The sequence below is a fragment of the Macadamia integrifolia genome, unplaced genomic scaffold, assembly GCF_013358625.1.
Source record: "Macadamia integrifolia cultivar HAES 741 unplaced genomic scaffold, SCU_Mint_v3 scaffold1509, whole genome shotgun sequence".
In the NCBI taxonomy this organism is placed as follows: domain Eukaryota; kingdom Viridiplantae; phylum Streptophyta; class Magnoliopsida; order Proteales; family Proteaceae; genus Macadamia; species Macadamia integrifolia.
In genome coordinates this window covers 124,314-139,068 of record NW_024868239.1, presented here as the reverse complement: position 1 = coordinate 139,068, position 14,755 = coordinate 124,314, and the positions used below count along the sequence as shown (strand labels likewise).

At 37.3% G+C, this 14,755-nt stretch overlaps 1 protein-coding gene across 3 annotated transcripts; it reads left to right on the top strand.

Moving 5' to 3' along the window:
* The first annotated feature begins 6 nt into the window (after positions 1-6).
* LOC122063996 (zinc finger BED domain-containing protein RICESLEEPER 2-like) lies at positions 7-1,276 on the top strand. Of its 3 annotated transcripts, none has more exons than XM_042627687.1 (4): positions 7-208; positions 302-623; positions 747-891; positions 997-1,276. In XM_042627687.1, the coding sequence occupies exons 1-3, from the start codon at positions 68-70 to the stop codon at positions 881-883; spliced, it is 600 nt and encodes a 199-aa protein (XP_042483621.1). In that variant the 5' UTR covers positions 7-67; the 3' UTR covers positions 884-891; positions 997-1,276. The 3 variants fall into 3 exon arrangements, with proteins under 3 accessions (XP_042483621.1, XP_042483622.1, XP_042483623.1); XM_042627688.1 differs by having other exon boundaries at positions 747-905; XM_042627689.1 differs by lacking the exon at positions 747-891.
* Positions 1,277-14,755: the final 13,479 nt, after the last annotated feature.

The window sequence follows — 14,755 nt, the reverse complement described above, 5'->3', positions numbered from 1 at the left end:
TCCTCGTTACAAGCTAATCTTTGTTAGGTATGCTTTTGATAAGATATACAGTTTGGATTCAACAGCAATGGAAAAGTTTAATCTTGTGAAATCGACCTTAGCACGACTCTTTGAAGAGTACCGGTGCATGGAGATAACTGAGGAAGAGAGGGGATTTCAATCACATGCTATTGAGGACAATACAGTTGGAGATGTTTTAGATTGGGAGGTATAAATCATTATGTTTTTTTTTTTGGTTGTTTAAAACATATATTTTAATTCAATATATTACATTATTCATTTTGATTATTTTGTTTTGTAGGAGCTATCTATGTATGAGAGTTCTACTACTACTGTAATACAAGATAAATCCGAATTAGATTTATATCTAGAAGAGCCAAGGATTAAAGATCCGACCAAGCATTATGATGTATTGGCCTTTTGGAAGTCACAAGGATCAAAGTATCGTGATCTTTCTCGGATGGCACGGGATGTGTTGGCTATTCCGGTATCAACTGTTGCTTCTGAATCAGCTTTTAGTGCTGGAGGTAGAGTTATTGACAAATACAGAAGTAAGCTATTGCCTACAAATGCTGAAGCGTTGATTTGCCTTCGAGATTGGATGTTCGGAGTAGACTTTAGAGGTAATTTCAAACTATGTAAATATACATTTTTCATCCGTTAAACAAATATTGCTTCGTCGCATTTTTTTTGTCATAATCTTGATGTCTTACATGTCCTCTTCTTCATTTTGTATACTTTTAAAGCTGAACCGGTTGATGATGCCAGTGATTTGGCTAATGCTTTGGGGAATGTGTTGTCTTTGGATGTGAGTGGTGATACTAATATTACAGTAGAACCTACACAAAGATCTTCTAATGCCTCTACTGCAGCTAATGTTTAGTCTGTTAGGTGAAATTCCATGGGTAATATCATTCTTGTTCTTTGATTATGACATATTCGCTATCTTTTATCTTTACATTTACTAATGTTTATGTTTCATCTATTTTTTATTAGGTGGGATTGATGTTGAAGCACTCCAGATTGGACGAAATCAGGATAATTTTGAGTCATGTAACTAAATATTTAACTTTGGGGATGTTTGGATACGAATTTAAGATTTTTTGTGATATTTCTAAATATGTTAATTGTGGGATGTTTGGATAAGAATTTGGGACTTTTTATTATTCTAAATATTTTAATTATGAGATACTTGGACAAGGATTTAGTACTTTTTATGATTCTAAATATTTTAATTGTGGGATGCTTGGACAGGATAAGGATTTAGGATTTTTTATGATGTTTGTAAATAATTTAATTATGAGGATGTTGGATCAATGCTTTGGATTTTTTTTGATGTTTTTAAATATGTGACTTGGAAGAGAGTAGATTCCTCTAAATATGTTAATTGTGGGATGCTTGGATAAGGATTTAGGACTTTTTATGATTCGAAATATTTTAATTATGAGATGTTTGGACAAGGATTTAGGACTTTTTATGATTCTAAATATTTTAATTATGAGATGCTTGGACAAGGATTTAGGACTTTTTATGATTCTAAATATTTTAATTGTGGGATGCTTGGACAGGATAAGGATTTATGATTTTTTATGATGTTTCTAAATAGTTTAATTATGAGGATGTTGGATCAATGCTTTGGATTTTTTGTGATGTTTTTAAATATGTGACTTGGAAGAGAGTAGATTCATCTCTATTTAAAGAAGTAATAGTGTAATACAATTAAACTCAACAATTAAAGAAGACCCGTTTAAAAACCGATTACGCCCGTTTAACATTAAACATGTCCGTGGCCCGGTTAAGGCCCGATTAAAACCCGATTAAGGCTCGATTTTAGTGGCCCGATTATAGCCCGAGACCGACCAACCGAATATAAAGTGTACCATGCCCTCACTAACTAAGCCCGATTAGTTAAATGGGCGGACACGGTGCAACCCTTAAAAGTCTTCAAGCCCGATTAAGCCCGACCGAAACCGGACCGGCCCGACCGATTGACACCCCTATGGTAAGCTAGTGAACATCAATGGGGGCACCAGATGATGTATCATAAAGTAGGAATAGGGGTTATTTCAAGAGAGGGAAAGAAATAGAGACACAATGGTGCTAGCTTAAGGTATCTCGCTAGCATACCCAACATTTTTTTTTACTTAGACAACTTTTCTCTTAAGGTCCTCTTTGGTATCATTTTTTTTTTTTTATTCATAAAAGCGATTTTGGCTGCATTTGGTATCATTTATGGAGCTTGTTTCTATATTAAAAAAATTGATAACACATAAAAACCAAAAAGAGATCAATAGTCATTTATGTGTTTTGGCCAAAATTGAATTTTAGTTATTTTTGTGTTAGACTTTAATGAGCACGTACTTAAAGTCCCGATATGGAGGGATAAAGTAGTCATTTGCTTTGTAATTAGAAATGCAAGCCCCTTGCCCCATCTTCTTCAGTCCAAAGTGGAGAAAGAGTTATAAGAAAGATAGGTAAAAGAAATATCTCTTAACCCATTTCTTCAAAAAACTATTTTGCATATAGAGATACCAAACTATTTCTCACAAAAAACCATTTTTATCAATTGGTTACCAAATCATTTTTATGTTTTGATAAAAATGGTTTTCATTAATGATTTTTGTTAAATAAGTAAAAAAAAAAAGTGAAAAATGATACCAAAGAGAGCCTTATGTTTTTTAAGTAGAAAGAAGACTTAGAAGACTTAGGTTGGTATTATTTTTATTTTTATTTTTTCCCATTTAACAAAATCCCGTCCCTATTGCAGCCTTAGACTTTTGTATCGGTATCCTATTGGCCAAATTAATCAATACATATCAATGTCATTGGCACCCAATCAATACATGATAGATCTAGCAGCAGTGTGTAATCGTCCTTCTTGGGGCAAAATGATTCAAATATGTCTTTTTACTTTGAAAAAAATAAGGGTTAACCCATTCAATACAAACCCTGTCAACAAATCCATATTGGCAAGGCCATAGGGTGTCAAAACCTAACCAAAGCCGAAGAAACTGAATTGAAACCAATATCAGTTTATTGGATCATGATCTTAGATTGGCTTTTGTGAGACCAAAACCAAGCTAAATCGCATCAAAACTAATAAGACATTGAACCAAACTTTGAAAATCAGACTGAAAATGATATAACTTGATAACAAACCTACATTGGATCGTCTGTAGTTCGCACCCAGTGCCCAAAAAGTACCAATGATAGTAGCTAGGGCCAGAAATCAACCCTTTGCACACAAATGAGTCTCCAGATTTGGTAATGGAAACCCACTTGGAGAAATATCAAATCAGACCAAAAGATCAACGGCCATGAAGCGACTTGTCTCAAAAAGTCAGCCAATTATGATTAAATACTGAGTTGGGTTCTGGTGTATTGTCTCAGAAGGTCAGCCAATTACGATTAAATATTGAGTTGAGTTCAAGTGTTACATTAGCTTGTGATCAAACTTGGAAGCAAAATTCGGAGGGATGGCGAGAAATGAGAAAGCATCATTGTGGCGGTGCGAATAAGAGGGAAGGGGAAGAAACGGATGGGGATGCAGGAGGGAAAAAACAAAGGCAGGAGGGTTGGTGAATGCCGTAGGGGTGCAAGTTTGGCCCTGATGGTCCAAAGCTACCTTTGGCTCGCCTTGATCCCGAATAAGTAGCGACTCAAAATTTTTGGTCCTGACGGCCTGCCCGATCTTGAAATTCCTAACCTTGAGTTAGGGTCAAAGCGGATAAAGGTTGATGTCTTTGGCCTGCCCTACCCGCCCTAAACCTGACTCTGATTTTCTTATCCTGAGTTTAGGCCTTGGTTTTGGCCTTAGCCAGCCCTGGTTTTTGTCCCTTATGTTAATTTTAGATTTTTTGTTTTCTTAGAATGTCTCCTTTTTATTTAACATAACAAGGATTTTGAGATCTTCTGATTTTTTTCTTATTATAATTATCTCTTTGTTTATCATGGCAAATAATTAAATTTTTTTAGATTATTTGATTTCTTAGGAAGATCTCCTCTTTGTTTAACATAATAGATTGAGATTATTTATATTGTTTGAATGTTTGCTTTAGGAAGTTCTCCTCATGACAAGTAATTTGTGACGTGTTTTTTATCTCCTCTTTACTATGAATATTTTTTATTTTTTAGTTATTTTATGTTTTGCAAGATTAGGGTCAGGGTCAGAATTAGAGTTAAGGCCAATTAAGGTCAACCCAACCTGACCTGAAGGGTTGAGCCTAAATTGAAGTTTTGCAGCCCTGAGTCAAGATCAGGGCGAGTTTGGGTCCAATTAAGGGGACTTGGGATTGGGTTGAGGTTTTAAGAAGCCCAGCCCAACCATGCCATGTTACACCCCCTAAGTGCATGGTTTCTAATTAAAAAAAGAAAATGACACTGCTACCCTTCGATTTGAGACTTAAAAACTTGCTCACTAGAGTCTTCACGTAAATGACCACAACCGATTTTTGTACACACGTAAATGCGTCAGGACCTATTTATGATTTTGTGTTTCTTCAAAAAAAAAATTTTAATAGAAACAAGCTCTATAAAGTGTAATGATATCAACCATAATCAAAAACGTTTTTGTCAGAAGAAAAAAAAATGATGCAAAAGAAGGCCTTAGGATTACAACCTACAACTTTTTTTTCTATTTTGCTAAGATTACAACTTATGAGGGTACGTACAATATTTACTACTTAGTTACTACATTATATATGATTCTGGATCAAAATCAAGGTCAAAATTTAGGTATTAATCATGGTAAAAATTAGGGTGTGATACAGGTCAGCCCGGCCCTAAGTCAAGGTTAGGTATTTTTTTTCGTGACCATCCTTTAGGTGGGTAATTTTAGCTCAGACTCTATTTGGACTCAAGCAGGACAGGGGCGGATTCAAGTTGGCAATGCCAAACTTGCACCCCCTATTCGCCATTGTTTCAGTAAATGTTATACAAGAAGTTTTTTAGTTTCTTTTACATGCTTGTCGTCTACTATGGAAGAACCAATTTCAATGGAATAGTGAGTCATCGTCATAGCGAGATGATAGTCTTCTAGGAACAAAATAATGACCAAACCAAACTCGATTGGATTTGAGGATCGAGTCAGTTTGAGGTTCAAATTCTGATCACACTATCATTCAGGGGAATCGAATCGACTATCCCGAATTGAACCGATTGGCAAACTTAAACACATACTATACATTTTTCTCTCCTTTTTTTTTTTTTTTTTTTAATATTATGTTTGAAACTGGAAACGTTGACATACACTCCCCAATCGGCTGACAATTGCATCTGCTCTATTTTATTGCAAGGACAATTTAAGGAAGGGAAGTGAACAAATTTTAAACTTAAAAAGAGAACTTTTGTAATCATTTTCTGAGATGATTGTATTACCAAACTTACCTACCATATATAATAATGATACGATGTAATTTTTATGATTTAATAATCAAATATGAAAGAGTAATTTACAGTGCCACCCCCTGGAGAATGGCATAGAATCACCTTCTCTCTTTCACCAAATTAGACTTAGACCCCCTACTACTAGTCACTGTTACAGAATATACCAAGAAGGTTGATATTAGCAGTTTATTTTTTTTCCTAAATACCATTCTGCCCTTAAAAATAATGAAGTATCGAAATTACCTCTCCCTTATAGGTTGATACCAAACCCTTGTAGTCCCCAAATCGATTTCACCACAACCCTTCCGACAACAGCAACTACGGCAGAAGAACGTTCCCTTCCGGTGATTTCACCACAACACTCCCTCTGTTTTGATCCCCATTAAGAGCCCTAGCGGAGCTATTGCTACTTACGGTGACATAGTCTTTTCAACACCAAACACACTGGATTTCGAAATCAGATGATATAATTCCAGTTGGAACTCGTGACCATCTTTTTCTTATAAAATTAGCAACAATATAATCGCATTAGGGATGAGAATTTTGGATTGAATGCTGGATTTTAGTGTTAGATATTTGGAGGAGGTTTTGGTGTTTTGGTGGAAAATTTCAGAATGATTGTCATCCTCACAGGTTCATTCCCACCTCAATGGGTAAGGTGAGGTTTCATGCCCACCTCAATTTCAGAATCACGCTTCAGAATGATTGTCGCCCTGAAACTCTTGACGAAAGGCACCTCACCCGATGCCCAAATTGTCGCGGCTACTGCCTTGGTCAACCTCGCAACCGACCATGAAAGAGTCCAGGCTATCGCCAGAGAGCAGGGGATTTCAGTGATTGTGCAGGCCCTCTTTGATTTGTCCATGAAGGTTCTGACAGGGAGAATGAGAATCCGAAGGTGAAGCTCCGCTGCATTTCACGATCTCCATCTTTTTCCGGCGCTAGCGTGGCTTGATATTCAGGGCGTTGGGCGGCCGATGAAGAAGACAATTTCTTGGTTCGTTCAGAAATTGGATTTTATCATCAATAAATGGCTCGAAAGAGAGAGAGAAAGAGGGAGCCGGCGACGTGAAGAGATTGACGATGCGAACAATAGAACCTCAGAAAAGGTCAAGTTGCTCCTGATAAAGAAGAAGTGTTTTACTCATTAGGGCTAAAATGTCATTTCATAACATCAATTAACAAAGTCCGACAGCTAAGGGTCTGAGTATAATTTGGCGAAAAAGAGGGGGTGTCCCTCTAATATTTGCATTCTCCAGGGGGTGCCATTATAAATTACACAATATAAAATGATTTAGAGATTAGAGATAGTAAAGTCGTCATAAGATAATGATTACAAAAGTTCTTTGATTATATAAATTTGAAATTTTCACTTCCCATACAACCAAATAGGGCCATTAGTAAGTTGCAAAATGTTATTTTGGTTTGGGTACGAATATTTCATAATTGGAACCAAATAACCCAATTATCTGAAAGTGCCAACCGATGAAGGACGCAGGTGGGCATAGGGCCTGGGCTTATCTCCTGCCAAAAAAAGAAAAAAAAAAAGAATGGGCTTATCTTTTTTTTCCTTATTGTTAGCTGAATATGGATCATCAAAGTTTTGACCTTTCCCCTCCCAGCATAGGCTTGCAGTTGCCTCTAGCCAAGCTAGCTTCATACTTGCCTTATGCCTAAGCTTATTTTATTCACACTAGTAAATCTCCACGTGTGTGCTCTCTTAGGAGAGAGAGAGAGAGAGAGAGAGAGAGAGAGAATTGAAAGCCCTAAGTATCATTAATGTACCATACCACATATTTTTCTAAATATTCCCAAGTAAACATTAGATGAGATCATATAACAAATGTGGGATTGATTGAGTGATAGTTCCATCACCCATGCATCAAATTCCATATTTTATCTGTCACGCTCCGTTCGCATAGAACCGGACTGGTGACTGGGTTCCTTCCGGGTAACCTAAAACCACCAGGATCATCTGATACAGTAATCACACCACAACAAGTCATACGTGACCAATGGAATATAATAATGTAATATAGCAGAAGTCTTGTCATAATGATTACCTGTAATTTTCCATACACTTTTGATACTCAAATTATTATACATAAAGTATTTACATGTGGGCCCGTAGGCATGATATTTATACAAGAAATAACAATTTAAATATCGAGAGCACAAAAGGAAAATATACCAAAAAAATCAAAAGAGTATAGTGAATAGGATCTATCACTATTTCTCTGCAACACAACTTTCACATGGGCAGCCATCACCGTGTTCAAATTCTTTGGAGACCCACCAATCCCTCACTGGGGTTTCATCAGTGGGACCCAGCACGGGTTCCTCTACTGAGTATCCTACAAAATCATCTAAAAATGTGTGCACATGAGGGGTGAGTTCACTAGCTCAGTAAATGGAAAGAAAGAAGCACACAAACAAATGCATTTCAAATGATACTATATGCATGAGATTCATTTTAATCCTATTCCACCTAAACAAATCATTCTAAGTCATAAGTAACGTGCTGCTCACAACTAGGGGTGTCAACCGGTCGGGTCGGTTCGGTTTCGGTCGGGCTTAATCGGGCTTGAAGACTTTCAAAGGCTACACCGTGTCCGCCCATTTAACTAATCGGGCTTAGTTATTGAGGGCATGGTACACTTTATATTCGGTCGGTCGGTCTTGGGTTATAATCGGGCCACCTTAATCGGGCTTTAGTCGGACCTTAACCGGGCTACGGACATGTTTAATGTTAAACGGGCTTTAACCGGTTTTTAAACGGGCCCTCTTTAAAATGTGCTATTATATTCCGGCCCACTCATGCAAGCCCAAAAAAATGACAATAAATCAATAAATGATACCAAATATAACCATTATTTAAAATGTGAACATGTCTTTACTTTTTAGTTTTTATTCTTTAATTTGGGGGGTAAAATAGGTATTCTACAATCATTAAAGGGTCGGGCCAAGTCGGTGCACAATAGGCCGGTCTCGGTCGGGCGTTATTCGGTCAGTCTTGGTCGGGCACCTGACGATTCAAGTAGCAAAACCGAGACCGACCATTTATAAACGGCCCGGGCTCAAACCCGACACGTTTAATAAACGATCCGGGCTGGGCCGGTCTATAAACGGTCGGTCCCGGTCGGTTTACCCGGTTCGGGCCACGAATTGACACCCCTACTCACAACCACAGCGTGCATATACCCTGGGTTCGAGACACGTTCTCCATCTCATGATATACCCATAGAGTTGTCAGAGAAGGCCCACCATGAGCACTCAAAAAAGTAAATCGTGGTCGAACCATAGCATAAAAGTAAATTGTAGCCGAACCACAACAGAATTTAAAAATAGTACGATTGACCCTCTGAATATATTACTAAGGTTTTCAACTGTCCTAATGATCAGCCAAACGTACTTCTAACTACCACAGTGGTCCGCGACCGACACTTCCTCCCAGTGATAACCTAACACGTAAACCTTGTTGGGAAGGGTCGTAACACGAGAGTATATAAAATCCTAATGACATGCTCCTACATGAGATAGTACTTCCGTGTCCCATTTCATAATGTACCAACACATTTATATCTAAGCCGACTATAGCATTTAATCTAGAAATCCCACACATGATTGAAAAATATCATCATCATAATCCAACATATGATAAATTTATGCTCAAGATTTCCACGTAAATAATCATGCATAAAGAGTTTAAGATACATGTTTAGTTATAAATGCATCATTCATTCATCAATCATGTGCATAAGGATGGCAATCGGAATGGCAATATAGTCTATGAATGCATAGGATGCTAAAAACACTCCAAAAATTAAGATCAAAGTCCTCTCCCCACTTACCTATTCTTGTGCAAGAATCAGCACTCATGGCATGGGTAAGATCTGGAGTGAGAAGCTAAGTTTTTCGAAACCTAGCACAGACAATAAATTTAAAAATACTTTCAATTCGTAATTACAATTGACGTAGGATATGGTCACGGCGTGTATAATAGTGTGAAGAAGGTTGTCGGTGAGTTTAAGTTCAATAGGAGCTCATTTGGGCTATAGGTGGATATGAGAACCCACCTGTGTAGTCTACCCAGTCCGACGGGTCATACTGGAGGGTCAGGCACCCTTTGGTCTTACCCGCCGGTAGAACCACAAGTGCATGTGTGACTAGTAGGTCACACCGATGGGTCAGGCACCCAGTGGTCTTACACGTTGGTAGAACCAGAAGGGTCAAGGGTGACTGGTAGGTCACACCGGTGGGTCAGGCACCCGTCTATTTTCTCGAATTTTGCTGTTTTCCTTCTTTTTTCCATTTCAACTCTTAAAACCCCAATAGGGTGATTCCCACTTCATTTCCCATGCATTCTAAGCCTTATTTACTTGATTATACCATGGATCTAAGACATTAATAATATTTGGGGGAAGAAATCATACATTTACTTGAAAACCCCAAATCCTGGGATTTCTCTTCCCAAACTCAAATGCCACTTCAATAACTCTCAAATCCTTGTTCCCCTTCTCAAATCCTTCAAGGAAATCATACAATGGCTTCATTATCCTCTATATCCAAACATTCACAAAGAGGGTTTCATCAAATCTCAAGGTTTATGGTGTTACTTACCTCAAAATAAAGATCTCAAGTCACCGGACACTATTCCAGTGACGGAAAAGTGAGGTGCGACTTCAGAATCCAAGGGGTAAGCCTCTTTCCTCCTCCTCTCCTTCTTCCTCTTTTCTCCCTCTTCTTTACACCTCTCACCCACTTTGCTAAACAACCATAAATGAGGGAGAGAGAGAGTTAAAAAAGCTATTTATACCCTAGTGTTAAAATATCTTCTAAGGTCTGTTTGGTTTTGCCCATTTATAGACCGAAACACATTAAATCGTGCTTCTGGATGAGGTAGCCAATATTATCAGACATATAAGACCTCATTACGACGAGGAGGCCGAGACACATATACTCATCCAAGCCAAGCATGCCCCACAATACCCCAACAGGTGGGTCACACTGGTGGGTCTCGTACCTATCAGTGACACCCACCAGTTGGCTAAACAAGCCAATCTTACTGTATTTTGGAGGAAAACAGTGTCTTAATATGTACTTCACTCTCGCCACGTGTTGTGGATCAAATTCCTACCATACAAATACGATAACATACATTTCCTATTCATACATGGCCTTGTGATATGTGCAAGGGCATGACTTAGGCGTGCAAATCATCTCAGGTACTGGCTTAACCTGATCCGGCCATCATATATTTGACGTCACCCTTGCCGTCATACACCACAAGGCACTGACATCAACCGGTTCAAACGCTGTAAGACCAAACCGATCCAATCGGTCAATAGACCGGGTCAAAAGAGCAGGGCTCTACATTATCTATTATCGAAAGAGGTACCTCAATTCTTTCTTGATTCTTTTCTTAACCCCTTCCCCTGCCTTTTTAAGTTGTAGAAAGAAATAGAGGAAGAATAAGATGGATTCAACAGGGAAGAGAGCCTTATTTGTTTGTAGTTGGAGCTTTGTCCCCACATGTTCACACAAGATAATAGGCACCATGCTCGTTAGATTGACAATATGTCATCAATGATATCTTGCACCCAAAAAAAATATAAAAATAAAAATCAGGGACATCCTATTGCAGATCACCTAGGACAAAATCTGCATGGTTCCATAGAGACTTCCAAACAAATTACTTAAGAGGGGAAAAATCAATCTTTTTAACGAAACAATGGGGTATATTATCATTGAAGTTTGGTTCTTAATTAGGACTTACCTCAGCTTAGTCCACAACCTATTCGAGGATCTTGGCCATGGCATTCTTTTCATCTCTATTTCAACATCTATAAGTATTATAGATCTACCCACTTTAAGTATGTTAATTAGCACTAGACTGTCTGAGGCCGTTAAACTGATTTTCTCCAAGACAGCCAACATGTTATCTGGTTGTAGCATGGGCTATATGGATCTAGTAAAAACTTCTAAGATTTAGTGCATTTGTTTCTTTTCTTTATAAAATATCACTCCCCTCCCCTGTACTTAGTCGTAATATCATGTTCCCCATAGGTAGTTTGAAAAATACAATTCCCCTCCCTTTAATTTGAAAGATTCTATCAACCATTCCATTTGTGGCTAATAGTGTTAAAAAGGAAATTAAAAAGACAATATTACCCTTTAGTCCTCTTCAACATAAAATATTCCCAAATCGATCTCAGCCCTACAATTCAATGCTTCAAACAAATCCCATCTCAGTTGTACGATAATGGCCTAGGGTTTTGAGGAAGCACAAGGCAGTGGCATTGAGATTATTCCGACAAAATCAGATTCAGAAATCTGCAAATTCCGACCACCGAAGTTGTTCACCCGTCGGCAGGGAACCAGTGCTTGAGGCACACCTTTTGCTACCAGATTCTGCAGGTATTGGTTTTGGAGAACGTTAGTATCTCCTTGTATCGTCTCATAGAGCAATTGGGTTTTTCCTTCTTTGATGGGTCGCAATCACAAGAAGTCTCTCCAACACCACCTTCTTATCTTTCTCATTGCTGCTTGTTGTCTCTATCGATACAGAGTAGAAAAGATAGAGAATGGGGGAAATAGATTAGGGCTTTGGATCTTGATCTAAGGGCCCAGATTAAAAGAGAAAAAAATCAATAATTTAAAATAATAATAATAATAAACTACATTAAACAAAAGTTTAACCTAACTAAAACTAAATGAACCAAATTAAAATATAATTGGACCCAAATAAAACTAAAAAGGGCCTAACTAATCCAGGTGGACTAAAACAAAATAAAATTGAACCACATAAACCTTAATTAATCTAATTGAACAAATTAAATCTAATTACACCTAAATGAATCACAATAAACATGATAAAATCAAACAAACCTAATTAAACCTACATAAACCAATAATGACAAATTAAAACCAAATCTATTAATCTATTAAACTGATCCTAAATTGCCTTTGGAAGAAGAAAATTACCTGAAGCCTGGCTTTAATCAATAAACAAAGGGGAGATAACCCTTGTGCTTGAAGTCTCAATTCGAACTGAACCTGTCCAGACTAGATCTCTCGGTTTAAGGAAGAATTACAATAAAAACATTTGTACTTGGAGGGAATTTTTTTGTTTAGGGAGAGGGAATCATCTAAAACTTTAATGGGCCATTCATTCTCCAAAATTTTCTCATCTTTGAAGTAGGAGGGGTGTCTCTATTTATAACCAAGGGAATGGGGAGACTTCTCTTTAGTTTACAATGTGGGACTAAAAAAGAGAGGATTTGTCAAAAATAGTTGTTTTTGGGGAAGAGATGCTGGCACCACATGGCACTCCCTTATCGCTTGAAATGAATTCTAAGCATTAATTTTTGGATCAATTTCCAAAAGTCATGTATTTTAAACCATTAGTCAAAATTAGACATATTATATGTTGTTGGAAAGCTCATTTCAAGAACTATCTAGTGATGTGAGACAAATATAGTCTTTCCTGGGAACCCTAGTGAAAATATGCATAAAGTAGGGACCCTAATCATATAGTAAAATGGGAAGATTGTTGGATATTGTGTCCATTAAACCCGGTTCATTTGTAATTTGAACCGGTTCGGTTTAATAAAGTGTTATTGGTTTATTATATGAATTATAAATGAGCAATGTGTCCATTAATAGGTTTATAAATAGAAGTCACAACTAAGGTTTGGGTTGGGCACCCTTATCATAAATGGTTGTGATGAGCACATTTATGTGTGAAATCTAGGGTAGTAAAACATGCATTTTACATATTTAGAATGGAGCTACCTTGGGTTTTACTCTCTTTTTGCAGGTTTTATATTTTCAAGGCCTTAAGGACTATCGGGTGCTGTATCTTCAATTTTACACGTAAAGAGGTCCTATTTCTTTCCATGGTTGCGAAGAGGACGAAATTTTGAGCAAGATGGACGTGTTCAATTAAAAGTACACATTCGTTTGGTCACCCGTACAAATGATTATTCTTTTTCGGGTCAGAAAAAGAATAATGGATCAGAACTGAACCGAGATGCAGAACCAGCCCGTTTGCAATTGTCCCAGAGGTACAGGGAATACTCCAAATGCCAACAAGGATCGATGGACCACATCCTTAAGTGATTAAAGATTTGTTTTTGGTAACGACAACTACCTAGCTTAGTTGGTGAGCTATGGTGTACAAAATTCTCTTGCTCACCAAGAGGTCTCAAGTTCGAATCTTATGGTTGTTTTTTTTAGAAGATTTTGTTGAAGATTTCCTGCTTTTCACTCACTTAAAGCACTAAGGGCATGGAGGGGATTTCCACATCAAATTAGAAGCAAGCAAAATTATGGAAGCAAGAAGAGAAGAAAAAGAAAAAAAAAAAGGAAAGCAAAATCGTGGAAGCAAGAAGAGAAGAAAAAAAAAGGAAAGAGAAAAAAAGGGGAGAACCAAAAATTATCCAAATCTTCTCTCTCCTCCACATCATCACCAAAGATTGTCCAAATCACACAAAGGAAGAAAAAAAAATCGTCCCTAGGAGAGAGAAAAAAAGAAGAAAAATAAATTAGAAAAAAAAATGAAAGAAAATAAGCAAAAAATTATAGGAAATTTCTCAAAATTTATTTCTCTCTTCTCTCTCCTCCATCTTAGCACTTTTGGACTCAAAAGATCTCACAATCAATTGTGGGTTTCTCTCTTTTAGGAAAGAGAAAATTGTTATCCTACCTCTCCATTCCCTATAAATACAACTCATGTAAGAGGAGGAGACACAATTCATTCTTCTTCTAGTTTTTTTTTAGTTGCTCTCCCTCTCTCACTCTCTCACTCTTTGGTTTTAGTTCTTCTCTATTTTTGCTTTAATCACTTTTGTAATAGTTTTTTTTTTATTTCAATTAATGCAAGCACTCTTTTATTCTTATTCAGCCTTTTTATGTTTATGATTTATGCAATTGAGTTGTAATTTTTTAAGTTATAGTTCTAGGCTTAGATCTAGGTGACAGGATCACGAGCCGTGGAGCAATTTTTTTTTTTTAAGTTCAAGCATTGATTCAAGTAAGTAGGCTCCTTCAGTAGTCTTCTCTCCCCCCTCTCATTCCCTCTTCTGACTACCCTTTCTTTCTTAATTTAGGATTTTTATTCAGTCATTACATTATTGCTATCCCTCTCCCCCAAGGTTCATGGCTAGTGTATGTGTTGGCTTTGCCCCTCCTGGCCATAGAACCATCAATTTATTGCTTTTATTTTAATTGTCTCCCTTTCCCTAAAGCCAAATAGAGAAACCCTTGTAAGAGTAACTCTCTGGTCAAGTAGGGAAGCTCATATTATGATGCATCCCTCGGGCTAAGTAGAGAAACCTACTTGTGAGTCTCTCTCTAGCTTGATCCTCTT

Bases quoted from the DNA above. Each gene is read 5' to 3' on its own strand.
- LOC122063996 (XM_042627687.1), top strand. From the start codon at position 68: ATGGAAAAGTTTAATCTTGTGAAATCGACCTTAGCACGACTCTTTGAA. The intron at 209-301 runs GTATAAATCATT...TTTGTTTTGTAG, and splicing joins GAGATGTTTTAGATTGGGAG to GAGCTATCTATGTATGAGAG. The intron at 624-746 runs GTAATTTCAAAC...ATACTTTTAAAG, and splicing joins GTTCGGAGTAGACTTTAGAG to CTGAACCGGTTGATGATGCC.